At 48.9% G+C, this 13,362-nt stretch overlaps 2 protein-coding genes across 2 annotated transcripts; one reads left to right on the top strand and one right to left on the bottom strand.

Annotated features, from left to right (window-relative positions):
- Positions 1-5,368: 5,368 nt before the first annotated feature.
- On the top strand, positions 5,369-10,405 carry FPOAC1_010154 (uncharacterized protein; the record flags this gene model as incomplete). Its single annotated transcript, XM_044854549.1, has 3 exons — positions 5,369-6,315; positions 6,362-6,661; positions 6,709-10,405. 3 exons carry the CDS (start codon positions 5,369-5,371, stop codon positions 10,403-10,405), a joined length of 4,944 nt encoding a protein of 1,647 aa, XP_044701862.1.
- A 706-nt stretch (positions 10,406-11,111) lies between these two features.
- FPOAC1_010153 (uncharacterized protein) lies at positions 11,112-13,146 on the bottom strand (the record flags this gene model as incomplete). Its single annotated transcript, XM_044854548.1, has 2 exons — positions 11,112-12,971; positions 13,021-13,146. 2 exons carry the CDS (start codon positions 13,144-13,146, stop codon positions 11,112-11,114), a joined length of 1,986 nt encoding a protein of 661 aa, XP_044701861.1.
- Between the last annotated feature and the right edge of the window lie 216 nt (positions 13,147-13,362).

Genomic DNA, 13,362 nt, shown 5'->3' with positions numbered 1-13,362 from the left:
CACTAATAAAGACGTGCCCCATAATAGATTGGATGTGTAACTTACCCTCATTATCACGACATCTTCTGTCGTAAAGACCGCTTGACCAAATACCCAAGAACGAAGGCCCCCGCTATCAAGATAACGTGGCTAATCGAGTCAAGATCACCTTCTGACATCTTTAATCTTGAAATCCATCTTATATAGACTACATCAAGAAATAGCGAAACATACTTTGCCATTCATAATGGGAGTTTTTGCCAAGATTCGATACTTTAATCGTTGTCTCACCCTGTCTTGTGTTCTTATTTCGGTATCAACGTTCAACTATGGCTTGAAAATCAAGCTTTCGCTACCACGCAGGCGATGGATGCGTTTAACAAACAATTCGGCGTTTGGAACAAACCAACCGGGAACGACTTTGACGATGTATTAATACATGGTTTATTTCCTTGCTTGGGCCAGTTGACTCAATTTTAGATCCTTGTCTGAGGTATTGTAAAGCGATTGACAAAGCTTTAACCAGTACATCCGTCATCGTAGTCACGAGCAGCTGTCAACTTGGATAAATGGTTTCTCAAAAAATAATCGATTATATCACAAACTACACAAGAGAAGTAACCAAGTGAGAGACAGACTTGGTCAGGGTCGTCCAAGATGAGCAAGACACGCTGAAGACTGTACTACTAGAAACATACAGAGATGAGTTTCCACCTGTTGAGGTTCGGATTTTTATCTATAGCTATCCCCAGGCGAAAGTCCCGTGCAGAAGACGTTCCCAATCAATTTTGGTATAATGATAAACAGTGGAATATCTGCGAAGGACTTCCTCTTGATAGTTCGTGGCGCCATCACCGCGGCCTATCTGGTCTCGAAAAATTCTTAGTGGGTGTTCTCTGCATTTTTGAACACGATATAGCGAAGTGGGATTCTCAGTTAGTTGCCGTGGTTGAAGTATGTATATAATACTCCATCACTCTCGCGAGAACAACCTACCTCATCAGATGCACACCGACGGCGTTTTCGAAACAGGATCCCACTAACATCACCTATCCCCGGATATATGTTAAACTGTCCCTTCATGACCTCGAACGGGATGTCGTGATACTACCTGGTGGCCCATGTCCCAAGGCCACAGTCATGTCCACCCTTCTCTTGACAAATGCCCTGGGTTTTGGCAGCGTGTTCTGTCAGTTTACTACGCGCATGACATTCCATGTAAGCATATGACGAGCTTCATGCTTCATAAATGTATCCCAAAGTAGCCTTTGGGTCTTGAAGTAAAGTGACAAAGAGCATGGCGCTTCTGACAGGTTATCCTCAAATGTCAAAGCTACTGGAGATTGTCGTTTCAACCATGTTTTCTTATGACACGGTCGACCCAGGAGGACTGTCCAGTAGACAGAGAGGTGTTCCTGTACGTGTGGGCTTCTGTTGGAGCCCAGTACAGTGGCGAAACACTCATCAATGAGACAATGGCAACACAGATGATTTCCGTTCTCTCTAGAAAGCATTATCGCTATGACCTTTGGAGCCAGGGAAGTCTTCCATACTCTACTCTAGCAAGCTTGAACAGTCCATACTCATCATGAAGGGGGACCCATGTCAGTCGTGAGCATCTGGTGATGCGCCAGTGAGGTTTGACTGTCTACTCCGTACGTAGATAAGCCCAAAGGAGTCACCAAGTGTGTCATATCCTGATTCCGGACTACGTCGAGACAGGAACTCATGGTCTCACTGCCGACGGTGCCGGCCAATAACTGTCCAAGACAGGGGGTCCGGCAAGGTGTCCACAGATTTGTAAGTTCATGGCATGCCTAGCATCAGCCTCTGCAATTAAGGATGCAAACACGTTCGAATTCTCAGCACTATTGAACACAACATGAACCAAACAAGGACGATCAGACTTGGCGCCATTCTCGAAAGATACAAGTTTTGGTTGGAAGGCGAGACGATATATGGCCAACTATCGTCGTCCAGGCCATTGATGCCATCACCACGGGTCTAGACGAGCTTATGATGCCGTGTGGCTGCGGACTTGTGCGACTTACATGGACGGACGAGGGACAAAACGTGGGGACGTTTACTCAAGTCGAAGTCTCGAGTTTAGACCTTTTCGAATGACTAAGCGGTTACTACGTCTTTTGGACGCGAGACCAGGATGATGGGAGAGACATAAAGGAATGTTCTATAAATAAGGCCCTTCAGATAGCTGCTATTCTATCAAGTTCATCTATAAATGGGCACTATAGATATAATCCACAGTTACTTTAAACCACATATCCTGGTGGACACTGTCATAATCACACAACAAATGCAGAATACATGCCAATATCTGACCAAGTACCATCTCCGTGGTTCTAAGAGCCAACACATCTCTGGCAGATTAGGGCAGTTATAGGCAAGTTAAATAAAAAGAAAGATGAGTAGCCTATCCATGCTGGAAAAGAAGAAGTATCCAGCTGCAAGAGAGGTCTACCTCTTGCACCTATAAAAATGAGAATGTGAAGCTATAGAGAAAGGGATGTAGCTAGTATTAGACTCGGGAAACAGTAAACAATCACTAAAAAGGTTTGATAGATATAGTCTTGTTTCTTTTCGAGACTACTAGACAATAGTTCGTTTACGCTGTATACATGAAGCTTAAAAGATAGCTGATATGAGACTTTGGCTTGTTATCGCGATCTGTTTCTTTAAATCCAAGCATGTCTATCTTACTGATTCTATGATTCATGTTCTACTGTCATTTACCTCATTGCCGCATGTCCTTGTACTAAAATGAGAATCGGAAGTGATATCTGTAGAGATCATGACTAGCCATGTTGTTGTTGAGCAGACTGATATCACGTGTAACATCGTCACGTGGTCTCATCACTTACACGTCTATTCGCTCTTGTCTACAGCTCCCCAAGTTTAATCTTTAATTAAACATTCTTACAACATTCTTGCATTTGTATATATGTCTTTTAAATACGATGGTTCCATTGGCAATGCATCCCAGCAAGTAGTAACCCTTCTCTTGAGTTCAATTTGGCGATAAAAAGAGGCGTCGATATTTTTAGCACAGGACGATAAGATGATAAGATAGAGAGAGAGATTACGCGGTGCATGCGCCACTACGCCTCCACAGCCACTACGCCTCCTCAACCGCTGCGCCAGCACAGCCGCACGACTCGCTAGCATTCCCAAGGCGAGCATAGCGCTTCATTCAATTCGCGGACATGTTTATTGATCCTTCGAGACAAACCCGCATCAATTAATCCTTCCCGGACCTGAATCTGGAGTGAGGTCGGTGCTGGAAACCATGATTCATTTGGCAGCTAGGTTGTTTCTATTCTTTGTTCCTTCAATTGCATGATATATTGTGTCTGTGCTAAGAGACATGACTTTACGGCGCGAACAAAGTTTATTCCCTTCGGTACTTCGTTTTTCACAGACAAGAATAGTACTTCCAATTGATCACTCATTTTTACTTTACACATTTAATTGATACGGAAAGGATTTTACAGTGTCGCATTACCCCAATCCGAGTATGTAACTGTAGTATTCGCCATATCGTTGAAAATCCGGTCGGGATTACCCTGGAGCATCCCAAACGCGTCTCCCATTAACCTTTTCGCGTGTCATGAACGACAAGGCTTGCGAACAGTTGCAACAAGGCGAGCGCCATTTGACTGACTCGATGCGAAACTGTTCCACATATTATTCTCTACCCAAGGTGGACATGATGTTCGCAGCCCAATGCCAAGGCGCCGGGAAATAAACAAGTCCAATTCATACCCTGTTAGTATCTGTAGATCCCGTCATGATCGCCAAAGCGCATTTCAATACCACCGAGTCCACCATTTTTTTTCCTTGGTAAATATCCGCTTCACTGACACAAGCTCTGTTTATCAATGGATCTCAAAAGATATTCGACTGAAACATTCCGGAGCGCAATCGGGCCTTTCAATTTCTCCGACTTTTTGTTTACTAAATCCACATTCTCCGGAGTGCATACGTAATAAACTCAATTGGGGTTGTTATCGCTCGTTTCGCTTACTCATCTCAATCGGCAGTAGTCGAGATGAGATAAACAAGTAGAGTTGTTTTCAAGCTTGCTGACAAGATAACCTTGTTGTTGCCCTGTCAAAAGCGGGATATACGATTTGTCCAATAGGGGGTGACACGCACGCACAAGCGAAAATCCCAATCTGTACAAAACGCAAAGTTAAGGTTTACAGTTTTTACACCAACGGGGGGAAAAAAACGTGCATCTCTCCGTTAATTACATCAGGACTTTTGCCTGTAACGTCAATGCTGTAGAGTTAAAAAATACGATAAATTATCTCAAGTGTCGTCATGACGCGTCCGGTCAAGTTTAACCTCAAATCACAGTCAAGAAAAGAGAAAATTCTTTCCTTTTTATTGTCCTGTGCTTTTTTTCGTCTGCGTCTTTTTTAAGAAAGGAAAAGAACAAAAAACTCGCCGACTGTCTTGCTGTCAAAGCAGTAATGGCACGGCCTGCAGATCAGTCTCAGTTTGCCAGACCGAACTCCACAAGTGTCAAAGTGTCAAGTCGCTTCTGTACCAAGTATCTACCGCAAATCGTAGATTCTGGAAATTCCACATTGACTCACTTGCTATGTCATTTCTCAATTGGGTGGGCAATAATGTTACGGTTTAGAATGAGCGTGCGGCTTAGCAATCGGAGGCTTGCGTAACTCTATCCAGTCGTGTCAAAGCCGGGACTAGCGTTCGGTAGAGAGAAACTAACCTTGCCTCTTGGGGTAATGATGTGCAAGCCAAGATACGGTTCGACCTGTTACAGAGCCGCATTGGCCGTAACCGGAAAAAATGAATGTTGGGCAATCTCCAGAGTTCCGGCAGTGCCTTGATTACAATGTTTGAGACTATTGGTTCTCGTATCTGGACACTGTCTTTTGAGGTCAAGTTGGTACGCACAGACGGACCCGTCCCCTGACAAGCACGGCAGTGATGTTCATTCATGGAGGATACTGTTACTTGAGGTTGTAGCAAAAACAAGGCACACCGGGATCTCAGTTCCCCGAGAGGGAGAGGCCGATTTCCCAAGATGGGCCCTTGTACAGATCGCGAAAAGCAAAAATGCGACTCTACAGAGTACGGCGACGATCAAAGACGATCTTCAGGAGAATGCCCTGTCAACTAGGACTAAGACAGTGACTATATAGCCTGCGATAAAGCACACCGAGTAGGTAGTCGAAAGCAGAACATTGAGATCATCAGATTTTCGCTTAACATTGGGAAAAGATCTGAGATTTCCAACGCACCGACATTCCCATTTCCCCCTTCTATTGTCTTTTTCTACCTTTTCTTCTTTTTTTTGGCGCGTGTCAATCGTTTTTTTGATACAAGTGTACATCGCAAGATGGAACTGGGTGCTCTATTGAGGGAGCTGTGTGATTCACCCACGGGTGACATGGCACAGAACCCACAAATCCAGTCGCTTCGAGCCATGACCCTTGACAAAGACGAACTGCTGTCGTCACTTCCCACGACAGGGGATCCATCCACACAACCTCTTCACCTTCTTCACACTCTTTTGAACCACCTACCCGAACCTTGGCCTGTATTCTCACTCGTCAAGTGTTTGACAAGAGTCTACAAGCATCTCCCCGAAGATGTCAAGACTGGCAATGATTCTGCATCTGCCCATCTCTTGAGGCAGACTACAGATCTTGTCAAGGCCTCGTACACTTCCCTTGCCCACTTCATCAGCGACGAGAACAAGCCAGCCCTCCGAGCTTCAAGTGGTGGTCAAGTCATCACTCATCACCAATTGCGCCAGTTCGTCGACAACTTCCAACTTCCCGTCCAATCACCCGGTCGCAAGCCAATCGTCTCCATCGCCCTACCAAACGGTCCCCTCCTCGCTGCAACATGTATCGCCGTCACGACATACTACACAGCATCGCCCATCAACCCCGCCGCCGGTCCTGAACAATTCCGAGCCGATATCCTACAAGCACGATCGAACTTTATATTGACAACGAGGGAGGAGTATACCAAGTTGCAACTCGATGCACCATGGGTTTTGGAGAACAACATTGGGGTTTATGTTGTCGATTGGATCGCTGGTGACGGCATCTCAGTCGAGACACTCAATGGCAAGCCTCTACCCATTGGCATGGTCGAGCGAGTCGCCAACACAGCCGACGACATCAGCTTGATCCTCTTCACAAGTGGTACTTCTGGTACCAAGAAGGTTGTACCACTGACAACACACTCCATCGTCACTGGAGTTGTCGCAGTCATTGAGTCATGGGGTCTCACCTCAGAAGACATCTGTCTGAACATGATGCCTTTGTACCATGTGTAAGTCAACCTCCCATGCATTCTCATAGTCGTTAACATTGTATAGTGGTGGTCTGGTGAGGAACATCTTTGCCCCGATATTCGCCAACGGTTCGACAGTCTGCTGTCCTTCCTTCGATGCCAACCTCTTCTGGGATGTGGCTGAGACCATTCAACCTACTTGGTACTATGCCTCACCATCCATGCACTCCGTCATCGTCGCCGAAGCAGCTGCAAGGCCTGAGGCGTTACAGAAGAGCCGTATCAGACTCGCCTGTAACGCTGCTGGTGGTTTGCTCCCGTCCTTGGCGTATCAGCTTCGAGATACCTTCAACTGTGTCGTCCTTCCCAGTTATGGAATGACAGAGTAAGTCTACCATGACATCTATTCACATCGAGTGCTAACACTGCTAGGTGCATGCCCATCTCCACCCCACCTCTCGACTACCGCCTTGACCGTGAGGGTACTTCCGGTATCAGCACTGGTCCCGAACTCACCATCCTCGACTGGTCCGAAGACCAAGTCCCTATCAACACGGTAGGACGAATCTGCGTACGCGGCGATCCTGTGTTTCCAGGCTATCTCAAGCCTGATGGATCTTACGACAAGTCACCTTTCAACGCGAGCGGGTGGTTCGACACGGGCGACTTGGGATACATGGATGCTGATGGATATCTCTACATCACTGGCCGCAGCAAGGAAGTCATCAACCGTGGTGGTGAGCTGATCTCGCCATTCGAGGTTGAGAACGCCATCATGACTGCTTCCAAGACTGATGATTCACCCATCTACGGAAGGGTGTCACAGACTCTTGCTTTCTCGGCAACCCACGATGTTCTTCAGGAAGTCGTCGGAGTCATTCTTGTTACACCTTCTGGTGTTCCTCGTGTTGATCTCAGAACTCTCCATGCTGCGTTGAAGGCTTCACTCCAGCAAGCAAAGTGGCCCGTCCTCATTGCTTACATGGATGATGTTCCCAAGAACAACAACAAGGTTCTTCGCATCAACCTTGGGAAGCGTCTTGGTCTTCCTTGTCTCACCGATGACACACCTCATATGGGACGACACTGGGATGCGACTTGTCCTCCTGCTGATACAGCTCTGTCTGTGTCCATTGACAGCTCGCCTTGTCAAGTCGACTACCACCTGCTTTCAACTCACATCCAGGGCCTTGTCCCTGGTGATGTTGATGTGTTTTGCCTTCAGGGCAGCGATGGTGCACCTCATGCTGTCCTGGCACCCAAGACCAACGACGTTGCTGTTCAGGGTACCAGCTTACCCAACAGCATTCGACATGGTCTTGGTCATCTTGTCGACAACTACATGGTCCCCAGCGAGATCCACATCCTCGATCGTCCACTACCTCGCAACTCGTTTGGCGAAGTTGACGTTGTCATGCTCCAGGCACGACTCGATGAGTTGGCGATGGCTTCAATGAAGCAACTGGAAGCCAGCACCGAAGGACTTGTCACCAAGGCATTCGCCGAGGTTCTGTCTCTTCCACCATCCGACATTCCCCGCGACGCCGACTTCTTCAGCCTTGGGGGTGATTCCCTTCGAGCTGGACGTCTTCTCGCAGCTCTTCGTTCCGAGTTCAGCATCCATCTTCCCATCACTGTCGTCTTCAACGATGGAACTGTTTCTGCACTTGCCTCTCACATCGACAAGATGCTGGAGACCAAGCGTGAAGGACATGAGGAGGTTGACACTGTTGAGGGTTGCACCACAACTCACAGCTCTACCAACCCATTCCTGATGCTTCTCCAGCTCGTCCCTCTTGTCGTTGTTTATCCCCTCCGTCGCGCCTTTCAGTGGACTGTCTTCTTCGTCGCTCTCGCCTACAGCCAGAAGCTTCCCACCAACCACTCCATCCCAGGCCGCTTCGTCAACTTGGTCGTCTCCCTCCTCATCGCTCGCATCGTCACTCAGTGTGTCTCGCCTTTTGTCGGTATCATGGCGAAGTGGCTCATCATCGGTCGTCATCGCGAGGGCATGTATCCCATGTGGGGGTTGTATCACACTCGATGGTGGTTGGTGCAGAAGATTGTCGCTGTCTGTGGCAAGGGCTTCTTCAGTACCAACGACATGACTCTCAAGATGTACTATCGGCTCATGGGTGCTAGCATTGGCAAGAATGTGAAGCTCAAGGGTGCTTCCATTGGAGAGTGGGATCTTGTCACTATTGGCGACGATGTGGACATCACGGGAAGTCACTGCCGACCCTTTGCTTCAGAGGGTAACACTTCCATGTATCTTGGCCGCATCGCAATCGGTGACAAGTGCACAGTGGGCTTCTCTTCCATCATTGTTCCGGGCACCACCATGCCCGCCAACACTTGCCTCGGCTTCAACTCATCAACTTGGGAGATGCAGGACGCCAGCGAGGAGTATCGCGACCAGCTCCCCAGCGAGAGGAAGAGCGCTCACTGGCTTCTCAGTCTTCTCTTCACTTTCCCACTGAAGCTTCTCTCCATGTTTGTGGCTGCTCTTCCATGGGCTGGTGGTCTCGTTGGTATGGTTCTGAAGAAGGCTTCACCCGCTGTCTCGCCTTTGAGAAGCAGTGTCGAGTGGTTCTGTCAGCCTACGCGAATCGGGTACCACTATCTTGCTCGCGTCGCAGGTTGTGTTCTTGGTCCCTTCTTCCTCTTTGCTTTCATCATGCTCGTCAAGTCCATCTTGGATTGTGTCTTTGGCAAGCTTCGCGCTGGTTCCAAGCAGGACACGTCTACTGTGGCAGCTTGGAGGGCTGGCTTGATCAAGGATCTGTATTCTGTCAAGAAGCTTCATGGCTTGACGAGTATGTTTGGACAGCACTACGAGGCTACGTCGATTGCTCTACGAGCTCTGGGTGCCAAGGTGGGACAGCGTGTCTACTGGCCTGGAACTGGACCCAGTGTTGGTGACTACCATCTCATCGAGGTTGGCAACGATGTTGTCTTTGGATCGCGCTCTCACCTCGTTACCTCTGATGGTATTGGATCTGAGAAGGTTGTCATCCAGGACCGGGCAATGATCGCTGATCGAGTCACTCTTCTTCCCGGCGTTACTGTTGGAGAGCGAGTCACCATGGGTTCTGGTGCCTTGACCAAGCGAGGAGGTAACTACCCTCACGGTACCTATGTTGGCTCCAAGGCTGGTGATGCGGTTTGTTTGTCGACAGGTGACTCGAGCAATGGCAGCAGTGCTCGGTCGTCTATGCTTGACATGCCTTTTGATGAGAAGAAGTTCCAGAGCGACTCGGATCGCAGCCAGAACTCTGGAAGCATCAAGGATGAGAGCGCGGACAAGGACGGCTTTGCGAAGGATCTGTCTCCGTTTGGTCGGGCCTTTTATCTCAAGCTGGCACCCTACTACGTCCTTGGTCCTTTCGCCATCTTCTGCTACTCGACCTTCTTCGCCGTCTTCACATCTGTCTACTGGGACGCTCCCAGCATCTCGTCCATTCAGCTTGTTCGTGTGGTATTCATCCATCTTCTCGGTACTGGTCTCAGCTGGTGGAAGGATCTGGCTGCCATTTTCTGCACCATGCTCATCGCCATGGCTGTCATCACCACCGTTCAGTCCGTTCTCGCCTTGGCCATTGTCATCTTGTCCAAGTGGGTTCTGATGGGTCGTCGCACACCTGGCAACTACGACTGGGACAAGTCCTCCTACTGCCAGCGGTGGCAGATCTTCCTTGGCATCGAGCGTCTTCGACGGGAGTGCTACAAGGGCAACGGCATTCTGAACATGCTCACGGGAACCACCTGGATTGTGTTCTACTTCCGCCTTTTGGGTGCCAAGATTGGCAAGGATTGTGCTCTTTTTGCCAACGGCCAGCCCAGTCTCATGTTCACTGAGCCTGACTTGATCTCTTTGGGTGACCGTGTGGTGGTTGATGATGCAAGTGTCGTCGCGCACATCAACACTCGTGGCAAGTTCGACTTGAACAGGGTCGACATTGGAGACAGGTGTGTTCTTCGTACGGGTAGCAGACTTCTCAGTGGCGCTCGTATGGAGAATGACAGTTGTCTGTTGGAACACACACTCATCATGGGTGGTGATGTTGTGGAGGAGAAGTCGACGATGCAGGGTTGGCCTGCGGAGAGGTTCACTCGCAAGAGAGTGTGAGTGTTGGACATGTATTTAATTGTGTTTTTATGTCTTGTTTTGGGATTTGCATCTACTCTGGGAGGTTTTGTACTCGGTATGCATCATCAGGCTTGGTTGGGAACGGTTAAAAAGTTATAGATTTAGACTGTATTTGTTCTTGTATCTTAGATCTCTCTATAGAATGGCTTGACTTTAATTTTCGATACATTTGTCGCATTGCTTCTCCCTCTCTTTTTTTTTTCATCATGTTTTCAGTCAGACCCACGTATCACCTGATATGAGGGGCAAAAAAACATACAACAGCGGGGATTCGCTGGTCGTCACCGACCCAACTACTAATCCGCCCCTTACCAGCTTGACTATGGGAGAGCGGACGGGATCCCGTATTTTCTGGTAGGTATGGTCGTATGTACTGGACTTGATCAAATTATGGTATATATGGGGTACACAAAAGTCTACTGACACACTTTATGTGAGACGTTGATGTCTGTATGGATTGATTGGACATATGAGTTGGAGAATTGCCCGAGTATGATGTTATCACATAATACCCATCACATTCAACACACACATAATCGCATTGAATCGCCAGAGGTTGACACATTCAGACTAAAGTGAAATTACTTGGATCATGTTGATATACTTCATCATTGGAAAGTATCTAACTATTTACATACAGGCCAATTCCTCCAGCCATGTTGCGATATCACACCAACACCACTACTCAGCTAGCATAAAGCTTTCTCTTCTTGGTAGTCTCAAGAACAGCAACACTAAGCTCAGGCATGGTGAAACTGAAAGCACCCTTCTTGTCAGCCTTGAGAATAGTCTTGGTGCTCTTGACAACATTGTTACCCTTGTGAGGATCGTTGAACGCAAACGGAGTATCCTCCTTGTTAGTCAACAGCGTCAACTCAGCCTGGGTACCAGCCTTGACACCCTCAAACGACAGAGAAACAGGAACGTCAGCGTGCTTGGTAGTGTTGTACGCAGCACCCTTCCAGATGAGAGTACCCTTGTCCTCGTTCTTGCCAGCCACGTAGAACAAAGGATCCAAATCTCCCTTGACGGGGAGGGTGTGCGTCATGGGGTGTCCGGCAAAGAGTTCCCAAACGTACCAACTGGTGGAGCGGGTTGTCATGGCAGCGTCGGCAGCGAACTGGACCATGGTGATGGCCCATTGCCAGCGGTTCTCGTTCTTGAGGATGGGTGCGTAAAAGGTTCCTGGGATACGATCCGCGTTGCGCTCGTAGCTGACAAGAGCAATGGCCTCGCCGACACCAGAGATCCACCAGGGATAAGGCATGAGGTTGCCCTCCCACTTGATACCACCGTTGGGGTGAGTGGAAGCAACTTCACCGATGATGTGGCCGTACTTGTTGTTGTCAAAGAGATCAAACTCCTCAACAAGAACATCGGGCTCACGGTAAGGGTGGTAATCACCAATTCCGGGTGCGGGAATGTCGAAGCCAGCGTCCTTGTTGCCAACAGGGTCGATCGAGGCACCGGAAGAGATGACAGTCAGATCGGGGTGGGCCTTGTTGATAGCCTCAAGGAACATGGGAAATCGGTACTCCTTGTAGCTGTTCCAACCGGTTGGGTAACCAGCAAGCCAGTCCTCATTACCAATCTCGACGTAGGAAAGCTTGAAGGGCTTGGGGTGGCCAAGCTCAGCACGCTTCTTACCCCACTTGGAAGTGACAGGACCTCGGATGAACTCAATCTCGTCGAGGGCATCATCGATGAGAGGCTGAAGCTGGTCCTTGGGAGTGACACCTCCATCAAGAGCAAGACCAGCGTAGACACCGACAATGATCTCGAGGTTCATGTCTTCAGCCCACTGAAGGTACTCCAAGATTCCAAGACCGTGAGTCTGTTGGTAACTCCAGACACCCTCGAAGCCAGGACGGTATCGAAGAGGACCAAGAGTATCCTTCCAGTCCCAGTAGGTCTTGTTGGTGTTGCCCTCAAGCATGTTACCGCCAGGGAAGCGGAGAAGGCTTGGGTGAAGACCTTCGAGAGCCTCTGCAAGGTCAATTCGAAGGCCGTTCTTGCGTCCCTTGTAAGTAGGAGGGAACAAGCTGATGAGGTTGAAGTCGAGAGCGCCGTCAGCACCCTTGGGATCGTAGGTGATGGCAAAAGTGTTGTTGCTGTTGGGCGCATCCATCTTGGGCTTGAGAGAGAACTCGTGCTCAACCCACTTGTCCTTCTTGGCCTTTGACTTGACCTTGACGCTGCCAAAGACATCGTCTGTGAGGTTGGACCGAAGAGACGCAGTGAAGTGGCCCTTGTAAGAACCCTTGACCCAGAAAGAGCCAGTGTACTTGTGCTTCTTGACGTCCATGCCCCAGTATCCCTCGTTGAGGAAACCGATTTCCTTGGATTTGGCCTTCTTGCTGGGCTTGACTTGCATGGAGACGGGGAGGGCGTCGGAGAGGGGCTCGTCGAGTCGGCTGAGGGACAAGTTGGCGCCGTTGATGGAACGCCAGCCGGAAAGCGAGACGGGGAACTTCTTGCTGTACTGGAAGGCTCGGTTGCGGATCAGTTCGGCGTAGATGCCACCATCGCCAGAGTTGTTGATGTCCTGGATAAGTCAGCATTGGGTAATACAGAGCATCTCAATTGGAACTAACCTCGTGAAGGAAACCATATTGATGACCGCTAGTAGCGTTGCCGCCCTTGCTATCAACCTTGATACTGACCGACTCGGCAGCAACAAAGCATGCCGCAGCAGCCAAAAGTGAACTGAAGCGAACCATGGTGAAAAGTCTACACTCTGCAGATGGTGAGACCAGAACAAGGTGTGACAACAGGATGATCAGCACATTTAAATATGCGTTGTCAATTTAGCCATAACATCCTGTTCCCATTCATCCGCCCCAGTAACTTGTCGTCACATGTGACGTCGGACAAGACCTTTCGCAAGGGATCGACTGCAGGTACTGAACGGCGGTTCATGAAGCGGTCCAATAAAG

This window comes from Fusarium poae, chromosome 4 (genome assembly GCF_019609905.1).
Source record: "Fusarium poae strain DAOMC 252244 chromosome 4, whole genome shotgun sequence".
Classification (NCBI taxonomy): domain Eukaryota; kingdom Fungi; phylum Ascomycota; class Sordariomycetes; order Hypocreales; family Nectriaceae; genus Fusarium; species Fusarium poae.
The sequence above is the reverse complement of the archived record's forward strand: the minus strand, read 5'-3'. Positions and strand labels throughout refer to the sequence as shown.